Here is a 13,552-nt window from a genome sequence, read left to right on the forward strand (position 1 = left end):
AAAATGGTAATAGGTAGAGGGAAAATATCAAACCTAATACTTAACTATATCTAAGAGCATAACGCAGAACACAGCCAAAGTGTAGCTAATCTCATAATGCCTTGTCATTGCTATGTACCACCACAGTACTTCAGCGAAACACCTCAAAATGTTGCCAAAGTACTGCGACAACAGATATCACTAAGTTAAAATGCCTTTACCTTAAAATATTCTTACCCCATTTCCATGTAGTACCCAAAGGGATCATCTGTATACCATAGTGTGAAATCCTGCCAAATTCCATGGAAATCTGACTGGTTATTTGGCAGCTACCTGTGGCATCATTTGATAATTCTTTCCAAAAAAGTCTCATCCACCTGAACTCCTTCCTGGAAGGATTCAAAATGATCAGTCAAGCAAGGGGCTAGGAAATGGGAAAGGTCCCAAAATATGTTTTCCACATTAAATTCTTTATTGGAAAATTGATCAGCAATCAAATGAATTACACCAAATCTGGCAGAAAGCTACACCTTTTTCACAATACTTGGTCCGCATTCGTCTGTTCCTGAGCTAAAGGATTGTTTATGGCAAAGTAAGCACAAAAATATATAAACTATATATATGTATATATACACACACACACACACACACACACACACACACACACAGGATCCAGAAATAAAAAGATAAGAACTTCTTTGCTGCCACAACATCAAGAAAGATGCCAGCAATTTTAGCATTTTGGAACTAAGTCCCCATGTCTTGAGGCGTGGCAGGAGAAGTGACCAAAATCATAATTAATTTTAACAGAGATATGGACCCACAGAATCTCTGGAGATCTGAAGCACTGTTAAAATGAGGGCTGGCTCTTGCCCTTTTGAATTAAAAGAAAGCAGGGGATGGGTCAACACTTGCTTTTAAACAAATTAATGTTGGCAGTGGGTGTGCTGGCATCCCCCCTTCCTGGTCCAGTGTGGGGCCCCAGGACCACAATCCTAGGTGCCGAAAAACATTCTTTATTGGGAGTGGGACCCGTGTGTGGTCCCACTCTCCGAGCCATTTATTTGCCCAGAAACCCCATCCATCGGGACCCAGTTATTAAAGCTTCTGTCTAGAAAAGGAGACAAAATGCTCCCATCGGGCATAATGAAATATGAGATCTTGCTTCTGCTGCGGGAGCAGAAGTAGTAACTGCTCCCACATGATGAGAGGACATTAGTTGTTGCCAACTCCCACTATCACCCAGGATGGGAGCTGGCAGGGGCCGATGGGGCTTTGAGGCTCCACCAACAGCCCCCAACATTTAAAAACACTGTGGGTGTGCCAGGTGAATATGGAGGGCTTGTGCACAGCCTATGATTTGAACACAGAGAAACAGGAAGTAGATGTCCCAGATCTTTGGAATGCAAGCAATGAAAAGGAAGTGGTCAAAATCTTGAACTTCACGGGTTTAAAGACAGACTATTCTTATAAGAGTGGTTTGAAATTAAAATAGCAAACAATGCCCAGTTTACCCTATAATAGTGTGGATGTTTTCCATGGAATGACTATAAAGCAACTAAAACATCTGAGAGGGTACAAATACGTATGCTAGAAATCTCTTGTAGTCCCAACATAAGCAAATAACACAGGCTTTAAAGGGGCAAACATTAATATCAAGACAGAGTGTACCCAATAGCACAAGGGTTTGCGGTAAGAATTAACACCACAAAAAGAGATGGCCCCATGGGCAACATCAATATGTCAGGGCCCAAATGTCACCTGTTTTTTTCTCAGACACCAAAAGTTCTTTGTTCAGGGGCACTAATAATTTTTTTAAGAGAACCAATTCTTTTGATGGCTGATATTGATAGCCCAGCTGGGCCCAGAGTAGACTGCATAAGCAACATTGCAGGATACACACGGTAACTAAATTAGGGCAGTTATTTGGTATTTAGCTGCATAAATATTGCTTCCGAAGATGCTTCTGAAGTGGATACTGTGGACATTTGTATTATTTGAGCAGATAGCCATGGCAAACGTTTTGCAAAAATGTTTGAGTAAAATCATCAAAAACAAAGTATTGACTGATCCTCGCGTTTTTTCTTTTGTTGAATCATGCAGTAGCTTAGCTTTTTTCCTCAAGCAATGTTCTGCCCTGGAATGATTTGGTCAGTTTTCTAAGTACTGATGACTAAATTATCAATCTCTTTACAGAGCTAACATTGATGAAGGAAAAGTGTTAGGTCTGGCATTGCCACATAGCTCTCAGCAAGATGTGCTGTAAAACTTCAATAAAATATAGTGAGCTTAGGTTCACTTGCAATTACCCTCAGTGCATGCTTTTGCCTATTTGGTTGTTCGTACCGCCATGCAGGAAGTGGAATGCATGAGGGACTATGTTACATCTGATTTATACACTCGATAATCACACTTGTCACATTCAAATATTTACCTCTTATATGCATTCCATGCAGAAAGCCAACATTTTTGCCAGCAGTGGCAAAGCTAATATAGCAGGCTTTAATGGGGCAAACATTAATATCAAGAAAGAGTGTACCCATCAGCACATGGGTTTGGGGTACGAATTAACAATGCAGAGAGCTGGCCCCATGGACAACACCAATCTGACAGAGCCCAAAAGTCACCTGTTTTTTGACACCAGTTACATATACTATGCATATCACATATATTAGAATACAAACAAAAAAGATGAAGACAATAAAGAGACATAAAAACTGTTCCTAAAAGTCCATTACAATGAGAAACATAAAAATGCTAATATCACTGGATAGTCCTCTTCGAATGTACTGTCGACATTTGGTTGGGAAAAGTGAGTTAAAACTATAAAATACAGAAGTGTAAACTATAGAAGAGTCTGAACTCCTAATGCTTACATCAGACAGATAGATCAACTTTATTCAGCAAAATTAATGCCAAAAAGCTAAAAATAAATAAGTACAAAAGTCATTATTATAAGCACAATCTCACAAGCATTAAACACATGAGAACCATATAAAAACAAATATCGTGTAGATCTTAAAAACATTCCAAAGAATACAAATGGACAAAATCTTTAAAAAAATGTAAACGACAAAGCAGACCACACTAAATAGAGGTCAACATTTTCACACAGTAAATTATAAAATTAACGATGGTCAGACATACAACCTTTTACAAAACAACTGGAAGTTTTGTAAAAGTTTACAACATCAATAAGGTGATGCAAACTCCGAAACTGTAATAAAGAAAATGAGCAGCCATGTTTTCGGATCCTGGTTCTTAGAGCAGTGCCATGGCACCGGTCCAGAAATCTGTTTAATTCATATACTGAATTATGACTGATCAACTTCAATACAAAGGAAAAATGTTTGATTTCATGTATGTGGACAACCACATTTACCATGAATAAGTTAGAAAAACAGTTATATTTTCCAATCAACCAACCATACACACCTTAAACTTCACATGGTTTCAGTGTTATCACTTTGCGTTAGTTTGTGCACAAACGGAAATACCAGTTATGAAGTGTTCTTTTCTACCCACTTTTCCAGATGCACAAGGGTAGAAATCTTGGAGTAAAACATAAGCACTAATTAGAACATGAATCCCTAAAGATTACAGGTGTGCTTGTGTGTAATTTAATTTAGATTGGCGAACACAAAGAAAATTGGACCAATGTTGTTAAGCCTCGGACGTTACATGCATATTCTGACAAGTCACTTTGTATTCCCTTTAAATAAAGATCAAGAAGCATGCAGAATGGCATGCCCAAACATCTTTTGTATACTTTAATGGCCACTGTTTGGTCTCTCTGATGATTTTCGCATATAATCATTCAGTTTCCAGGGCCACATGCACTCCATTGGTCCATAATTAGTACTTTTATATTCTAAATTCTGTACATTTTTTGATGTCATCGTGATTGTGCAATCACTGTTATTGGTTCACCTAACTGAGGTCAGCACCAACAGCATGGCCTCAATGCAAATCAATGGTTGCATGGAAAGTTACACACTTTTACTTGCATTAGAGTAACACATTATTGCACCCTTCAACATTAGTGTTCTTCGAACAATAATAAAGTTAGAGAAATACAAACCTGCTTGTAATTTCGTAAATAAACAAGCATTGGCAAAGGCAGTGTGTTGCCGCTCTAAAAGGCTGAGCTATTGGCTTTACCAATGCTTGTTGCTAATTGCAGATGTGCATGCATATTAACACATGCATTCAGTTTGCCAGCAATCTTGAAATGGGTTTTCTATTACAGAAAACCCAGTGGAAGAGGGAAGAAGATGTGCACACATACAACCTGATACATGCTCATGTATAATATGCACACATGTACATGTGCATGCGTTATGACGCATTGCATCAATATTTTATTTACCATTTCAACATAGTGGAAGGCCAAATTAGACCAGCATATTAAAATGTAAAAAAAAAAGATAAAGGGTAAAAAGAAAAAGATAGGCCAGGTAGCTCTTTGTAGCTGATGAGCCCTCACAAAAAAAAATCTAATATATATATATATATATATATATATATCTCATGAGGTGCAAGAAGGGGAGCATTGGTGAGGTGGGGTTCCTAAAAAAATGTACACAAAGCAAGTAGCCCGATAGAACAGGAAGTATCAAAGGAGAATATAGAGAAAAAAGGAGGAGAGAGTAAGGAAACACGTGCTCGCCCAAGGAGTGCTCAAGAGTACATAAAAAGAGTGCTCTCAACCTTTGCAGTGGAAAGATACAATTTATTTAATCGTAAGTCTACAAGCAGGCCTCGAGAAGTCTATACACCCACTTGCCATGGCGAATCAGATTTCACCATATTTTTAGAGCCTTCTTGCCCATTCTGGCGAGATGACAAATAACAGGTGGTCCCTTCACTCGATGTGAATGAGCAACAAAGATCTTTTTAAATCTTGTTTTTATCTTGTCACATTCACAGGCAGAGGTCAAAAGTCACTGTGTCTTCTTACATATACTTTTCTTTCTCTGACCGTGAAATTTGAGGGATTTGTATAGTGAACTGTCGGACAATTGCTGTGCAAAGAGTGTGAAATAAAAATCTGTAAGAGGTCAGGCTTTTTTACCTAGACAACATTGAAATAGTTAATAAGTAAACTGAACATACATTTCAAAATATATTTCAGTAGTTATAAAGGCACATTTTTGTAATATCTTGATTAATATTGATGAATTGCTTCTTTTTAATATTTTTAACTGTGATATATACTTGTACTTTTATGATTAATTTTGTATTCATCGAATAAAGTAATTTTGATTGATTGTAATTCTGTGTAGTGAAAAGAAGATTTTTATAGGAAGAAACCAAATCACAACACTTTACTTGGTGATGCGCAAATGATAAATATTTTTGCGGAAACCCAAATTCCCAAAATTGTTTATGGCTTTAGTTTTATCAGTACAACTATGTTATTGGGAACGTTTGCAACCATTTTAATAGAAAATGTGCTGTCTGTAAATGACAGTGCACTACCATATCATGCTTTTAAAAATATATCTATTAAAAGGGACTTTTTAAGCATGAACTTGGAAATATTCCTGCCTCCGCTCAGAGGACAAACACTATGAGTGAACTAAGAGGCAAGTCAGGGGTCATGTGTACCCTTTATGTGGGATTGATTCTTATTATAAATGGAGCAAACTTTTAGTCTACTAAATAAAAATAGTTTTTTTGTACCGCATTAATGCTGAACTTGCATATTTGAAGCTGCTCTAATGTGCGATAATCAAGAAAAAGGCAGCTCCATAAAATAAAATATTTTCCTACGATCACACAATTTGAGACCAGTTTACGGGTAAGTACATTATAATTAAGTCAAGTTGATTATTCAGGTTACTAGACCTGGAGGTCTAGTAAAATTTTTATGGTTTTGCGTGGCCTGCCAAGGCTGAAATGCTCCTGGGCAGGACAAACACAACAGTAGGGAGGAAAGCCATTGAATCAAGAACAGACCACTAAGAAAAAAAACAAGGCCATCTAATGATACATAATAGGCAACTGTGTAATAAGGACCAATATTGCCATTAATGCATTCTGGTGACATCATAAACCAAGAGGCCGAAGGCCAAGTGATATGAAATTTCATAAAAACCCCAAGATGGCATAGTAGCATCATATTTTGTGTTCAGTTATAGTTATATTATATGCTTATGTTGGGGTCACTCGCTTGAAAAAGCTGTTTTCTAGAAAAGTGCAGGTGACAATAGCCACGGACTGGAATTAGAAGTGCAGGTGACAATAGCCACGTACTGATAGTTGATAAACAAATGAACAATTGTGGGTGCCAGTGGACTGCTGCGATTCTGTGTCTGCAGTGTTTACCATTTGATAAAGTAACTGGTGTATTTACAACATAGTTAGCTTGATTTAAAGATTTTTTAATTGTTTCCAGATCAAATGGATAAAAATATTACTGCCAGAAAATGTCACATAATTTGCATTTTTGCCACATTATTTAAATAGGTGACATTTAATTTGGTCCTTATTGCCGATAATCTCAGGAGTCATAACAATGGTAAACCATTTGGATACTGGACTGGGGCTCCTTGTGAATTTTGGATTTTTGCACCTCTGCATTCTGAGCAAAAAACTGACTCAAACATTAAATGGTATTAACACCAGCCAAATGGTATATTTGTGAAGCCACATTATGTGAAGCACCGAAAATTGTTTTTTTCTTGTTTACATGGGAGTGTTTGCAAATAATGCAGTGACACTGTTGTCAAAGGCCTGTATTTCAAATCTGTTACGTGCCAAAAATCTATAATTTTGACATCCTACTTTCAACAGAAGGTAACAAGTTACTACATTTTTCATTTTTTCATCTGCGGTGGAGAATTCCTGGAGAGAATAGATATTTGGAGAACTGCATACGTTTCACAGAAGCAAAATATAGTCTCATGTATTCAATTCAGGTATGAAGGCCTCATAATTTGTCTCTGAAGAGGGGGTATTTTAAACTCATTTTCGGGAAGCCAGAAGCAAAATGATTTTTAAGAGCGTAAGGAAGTAATTCTAATTCTTGATGCAAATATTTGGAGCAGGTAAAAAAGATTTACTTTATTTTTAAACCATAATATTTTGCTTGAGCTTTCTATTTAGCTGTAAATTAACAAAACTGTTTTAAAAAGTATTTTTTACCTTCTAAGCCATTTTTCTGATTAGGAGACAACAAAAGAGCACCTTCTCGTTCCACATTACAAGGAATCAAGCGGCACTTCACTTATAGAGCCCAACAGGTCAAAAACCTGTTTGGGATGCTTCTTTTCCAAAACTGAAGGAATGTGCTTAGTTGTTCAGGCTGAGGTTTTCCTATTGCACTGGGACCATGGCTTCTTTCCTTATTGTTGTTCCCCTTCTGTAACAGGCGAACTAAACGATCACTGGAAAGGAACACCCCCAGAGTAATTACTATTGGTTCAGATTATTCAATTACGACCAATAGCCATTTTTATTCAAGTGAGTGGCCCTATGTGGAATTGGTATTTACACAAGTGCCCTTATTTGCTGTGTCTTATGCGCACAGTGCCCTTGCTTTCTGTGTCACTGGGAGCCACGCTGCACCTCATTGTTGAGGCCTACCAAGGCTGAAGCCGATCTTGGGTTGCTACACTGTTCCTAGTGGAGTAGGTCCAAGACTGGCTGACTTATAAATGGTTGCCCCCTTCTTTAAAAGCACAAACTCACTTAAGAAAATTATGAAAAGCGTAGAGCAATTACTGAGATCAGATTAATTTAAACATTTCAACTATCACATTTTTATAATTTAAACACCAATTAGTACGCTATTGATCTGGATAAACCATCAGGTCATTTCATGCTGAAGACTGGGAGAACTGGTTTGTATCTGGTTACTCTATATTGAATAAAAAAAGAGCATGTATTTTGCTTATCTGGTGGGCGGCATGTACTTACGACCATCGATTTTTATGACGAGAATATGTACATTGACATATAGCACTAAAAAAAAAAAAATCGCCATACATAAGAAAATGAATTCTCAAGTAATTTGACAAGATAGAAAGATTTGTACATTTATATTATAAATAGGAATAGCAAATAGAATTGCGTCATTACTTTATTTTTGCGATCCTTCACGGAGAACCATAATTTACCAATGTTCATAAATCCATTTAGTTCCCGTTGGTGGGCCAAAAACATCACGCTACTGGCTTCTCCTTAATCCAAGTATTGAATGGTGCGTAGAATTGAGCTTGCTTTTGTTAGTTCACTACTCCCCCATTCGAAAAGTTTTCTCCTGGCTTTCATGCTCGCCCACTTTGTAATTCATCTGAATTTTTAGATGTCTTGGATTATCTTCTGAAGGGCACATACTTATTTCCCCAGTGACCTGTGTGTCCTGGATGACTTGAACAGCCTCATTGAGGTACAAAATTGCTTGCTTCCAGTGTGTTTCCTCTTTGAAAGGTGAAGTTGATAGAAGAACAGGTTTGTCACCTGGGAAGGTAACCATGAACCACACGCTGAAGGCATGCATGGAATCAGAGCCAAAGCATCGGAAACTAAAACTGCCACGGATTGCCCTAATTTCCTCTTTTGTAGCTACCTGCAAATCTAGTTCCGCAAACCGTACAGGGTGAGCCAGCACGTCTTCGCCCGAAACACAGTTCACTGCAATTTCCTGGTTCATGATGCACTTTCTAGCAAAAGGTTCCATGCAACTCATGTCCACCCCATATTTCTCCTTTACTTTTCCCCAGAAGTCCAGGCGCCATTCCGTTGTTGGGTCAATGATTGGAGCTATGAACAATTCAGCATATGAAGGTAAGATAATGCCTCCCTCTTTCAGCCATTTACTGCGGGCAAATATCACAGAACTAAGCATTGATTCATACATTAGTGCATAGCCCATCCATTCGCTGACAATAACATCTACTTTCTCTGGTAATTCTACAGTCTCCACTGTGCCCTTTATCACAATTATTTTGTCCTCCATTTTGTTTTGTTTCACCACTTCAACTGCTTGCTGGCAAATTGAACTGGCTTCAACTGCATATACCTTTGAAGCACCTGCCTGCACGCAGAAAATACTTAAAATGCCAGTGCCTGCTCCCACATCCAGCACCACTTTGCCTCTTATTGAAGCATAATTTCTCAAGATACCCATTTTGTAGGCATTAGTGCGGACTTTATCTGAAATCATCTCTTCGTGTATGGAGACGTCCGAATAACAGTCAAAGTACAGGCTCTCCTGCTCACCGCGATCATATTTCCTCCGTTTATTCACTGACATCTTGCGATATAAATAGTCACAAAGCTGCAGTCAGAAGAAAACTGAAGCTACAGTTCACCACCAAGGCAAGTTCGTTTCCTCGTTGTGTAAGTAAAAGAAGCCGCAAAGCGAGCGACAGTTCACGTGAAAGCTGGCTCCTCACTGGACGAATAAAGTAACATTCTATTGGTAGATGTAGGCTTATTTTTGATTGGCCAGCGGCGTTTTTCAATTTTGGTTTGTTTGATCTGTGCTGGACTGCAACATTTTTTTTAGCTTGGTATTTATGTTTACGAAAATGCAATTATTAATTTACTAAAAAATGTTGTTAACAAATACTAATCTGTTTTGTCTCGTTTTGATGTCTTTAATTCAAAGCTTGCAACTGTACATCTGTCCGTTTTTTATTCCTCGGTTTTTCATCAAAACATCCGTCACTTAATTCAATGTTTTTAGTCTGATACTGCATGAAAGCTTAATCTTAAATGAAGGAGAAAACGTCGCGGGTTACTTATGGTTGTGCTGGGAAGATGAGCGTGTGAAATTTGATATACAGCGCTCATGCCATTTGTACATTTGCATTGGAGTATAACTTCGGAGTAACCACGCTCCGAAATAAATACTCGAGATGTTGTCTACTTCAATTTCTTGTTGTATGATTTCCAAAAGATGGTAAAGTATGAGCACTTGCCTATTTTTCCATACTTATAATACAATTAAATTAATTGTATACTGGGGAGAGGAGGGTTAGCATACATTCCAAATTTTATAAGTGGAAAGTGGGAGATTTGAAAAAAGAATGGGAAGAATGGATTTTCCCTATTGACTTCTATCGAAGCAGAGTCAATTTCAGGCGAGAGACAGCCTAAATAAAGCCATTTTTTGCTTCAAGAGTCGGGAGTCTCCTACATGGACGGAGTCAATAGGCATGTATGAGTTAGGGGTGTGTTGCATACAGGAGTTGATTCCTATGAACCATTTGGACTGGCATAACTGATTAAATGATCTATAACAGAAAAGCGCAGGGCTGAAACTTGATCACAAGCCCTCCAAACCCCACACCACGATTGTGACACAGGCCTGTGGAGGTGAAGCCGGACCAGATAAGGGTGCGCGGGGAACCCCTAATGGCAGCGGGACCTCCGGAAGTACAAAGGGCAAAAGTCAGGGAAAAAAAAGATGCGTAAGGTTGGGTGCGCCTTTTAAAAAGTATGAACCGCCCAATAACAGGGAGAAGGGCGGGGCGACTAAGAGGGTCAAAAGGCGGGAGGGGCAACCTTACCACAGTCGGGCCTCTCCTTATTGCCTTGGAAGAAAGACTGACGTGCGATGCAGCAAGACATGACCACTCACACTTGGCAGCCTGCAGGACGCACCGGAACCTGGAGCCAGGGGTCGGGTTTTACATGGGCTCCTCAAGCCATCACGGCGGTTCTTATGGGGCCACACAGCTAAGGCGCAAGATAATCCAACCAGGAGATCTTGCCTCATGGTAGGATGACCGGCTGCCCAGGTCGCGCAGCGCAGAGTGAATCGGAGATCCAAATACCCCACATCAAGAGTTAGACTAATGCATTTTAGTGTTATGTCTGCATCACCGTATTAAAATGCATTAGTCAGCAATCTGATGACTCCATGCGAGGCACACGTGATAAAAAGCTGTATTTAAACAGGGAGAGTGTTGCAGTGAGTGCGGTCTGTGCTGCCTGCTGTCTGAAATACACTGTATGGCCTCTTTAATATTCACATATCTGGCGACAACAGAACTGTTTGTGCCACCCACATAAGCAGCCTGTAAATGTAACTCTGGCCTGCCATTGCAGAGCCTGTGGGCAATCTAGTACTGCCATGTGGTCCTGGCAATTGTACCCACTTGCCAGGCCCTAACCTTACCTTTTCTTACATGTTAGCCACCCCTAAGTTAGGCCCAAGGTACCCCTCTGGGCAGGGTGCAGTGTATGTGAAAGGTAGAACATGGCCTGGTGTGTGTGGCATGTCCTGCTAGTGCATTATTGTCAATTTCGTTTTTCACTATTGCAGGGCTACCTGTTCCCATAGGATAGAATGGGGAGTTTGTTTATAACATCTTATAAACATAACTACCCCTGGGAACAAGGTAGGAAAATAAAGTTTAGTATGCCTGAACTCAGAATGTTTAAAATGCACCTTTTAGTGAAGATGATTTTTACAGTCTGTGTTTGAAAATACCACTTTTAGAAAGTAGGTATTTTTTAGGTCGAGCCTATAGCGGCAGTGCGCATGCCCTGCTTGCTTTGCAAGGCATGCAGTAATGGAGTATAGAGTGGAACCTTTGTGGAAGCTCCGCCCATGTTTTCAATTGGCTCGTGTCATTGCCTTTCGTAAATGCTGATTGATTATGAAGCTTGTTAGTCCCTCCTTATTATGGCCATGTCGTCATTTGTACCCTCCCATGGCTACTGGCCACTTTACTTAGAGTGTTACACAGTACGGTACGTGTTATTTAGACTGTGAGCCCTATTTTGTCAGTGCCTTGTCGCCCCCTTCTCCCCTGTCCGCACACCCGTTGTCCGTGCTCCCCCCCGTTGTCCGTGATGCAATGCAATAGGTCTTGCGTAAATGCGGGTCCTATTGCATTGCAAATGATTGTTATCCTAATCCCCATGTATGTGTGAGCGTGTAGATGTGTGTTTTGTGCACGCGCGCCAGTGAGTCACTGAGGCTGCAAGAGTGGACGGATGGTGGATTTCATGCACGCCAGGCAGCCCTAGATGTTTTCCTTTTCCGCTGCCTCCTCTGCCGCTGCCGCCTCCCCCTCACCGCCGGGCTGCAGGGAGGGCTGTGCCCCAGACATGGGCAGCCAGGGGAAGGCGCGGAAGAAAGCCTCCTATCTGGTGAGGATGAAGCAGCTGAAGGAGCCAAGCACCAACAACGTGTCCTATGTCATCCATGACTAGTTCTGATCCCCACGTCAAGCCCAGGCCTCCACACCTTCCCTTGTTTTTGCCCTGCCCCAGTGAGGACTAAAGTGCCAGGGATTACCCTGCCCCGCCGCGGCCTTGCGTGGAATATCCTGACTGGCCGTGGAGTCATCCAAGTGGCGGCTTTGCCGAGTCACTTGCGAGTGGGTGTAGTATAGACACTCTGGTCTGCCCAGATTCTCTGCCCTGCTGGGGCTGTACCACAACTACTAGGTTGTAAAATCAACCGGGCCTTTTACTGCCCTGACCGCGTCTTTATCCATAAGCTATCCAGCCCTTCTTTTCTCGTCAAATTCAGGTGTAAGTGCAGCAGCAATACTAGTCTGGCCTCCACTTACCATAGCCCCACGCCAGCTTGTTACTGTCTGCAAGAGCTTTGACACCTTGTCCGCACTAGAAGGTGATAAACAAATGCTCTTCACATGCACGGACCATGTCGCCAGAGACCTGCTTTTTAGTGTTTCATAAGTGTGGCTCAATGGTTAGAGCGGCAGACCCTGATGCAGAGGTCTGGCCCGGGACCAGGGTTCAATTCCCCGCCTCGGCGGGTCTTGGGCTCAAAAATTCCACGGACCTGACAATTCTCGCCTCGGTGCCTATTCCAATCATGGAGTCCCACTCTGCAACTCTGGGCAATAGCTTGCTTAATCTCCACAACGGCCCCCACAACGCTAAGGATGCCTGGCCTCCACCTTGGGGGTGCCCAGGAGTGGACACCTCACAGGGAAAGCCAGGATGGGTTCCACAGCGGTATTCGTACAAGCGCCTTGAGACCCTTGCGGGTGAGTAGTGCGCTATACAAGTATCAATTTACATTTACATAACCGACTGCTGGGAAATGGTTTGTTTCGTGTGTTAGGTTTGAAATTCCCATCCCTGCGACGCATTCGTCCCATGCTATATTAGGTTAGTAGTGCGTGGCTAAATAGATGCTATTTGTATTCACATTATGCAACCCGCTGAGGTTTCCCCTTAATGTGCAGACTTCAGTTAGCAAGTGTGACTCCATTTTGCATTTTGTAATTCCTATTAGGCTGCTTAGCCTGGGCCCGAGTTAGGCCTTGTTGCTCATGTTGCTTGCCTCAGCAGAGCACTGAATTTTGTTATTATTTTCTCTACTGCTCAAGGCTGTTTTCTGACTTACTAATGAATAGGCCATTCTGCCCTGACATGCTTATCTGAATGTGTAGTTTCTGCTCCCACATTGGGAGATGCTGAGACCCAGCGCCGAGGCCTTGGTGACGTGTACCCAACTGGCAGGTGTTAGCTCATCCTACTGTGCCTCTTTGTTCATGTCGGCCCAGGCTGGTAGTTTTCCACTGTGGGCGCGGTTGGGGGTTCTTGGAGGAAGGATTATGTGCTGCAGGCTGTG

At 41.1% G+C, this 13,552-nt stretch overlaps 1 protein-coding gene across 1 annotated transcript; it reads right to left on the reverse strand.

Annotated features, from left to right (window-relative positions):
• Window positions 1-2,853: 2,853 nt before the first annotated feature.
• PRMT6 (protein arginine methyltransferase 6) lies at window positions 2,854-9,375 on the reverse strand. The gene has a single exon (XM_085602248.1). It carries the CDS (start codon window positions 9,239-9,241, stop codon window positions 8,219-8,221), a length of 1,023 nt encoding a protein of 340 aa, XP_085458374.1. The 5' UTR covers window positions 9,242-9,375; the 3' UTR covers window positions 2,854-8,218.
• Between the last annotated feature and the right edge of the window lie 4,177 nt (window positions 9,376-13,552).

Source organism: Triturus cristatus, chromosome 4_2 (assembly GCF_964204655.1).
Source record: "Triturus cristatus chromosome 4_2, aTriCri1.1, whole genome shotgun sequence".
In the NCBI taxonomy this organism is placed as follows: domain Eukaryota; kingdom Metazoa; phylum Chordata; class Amphibia; order Caudata; family Salamandridae; genus Triturus; species Triturus cristatus.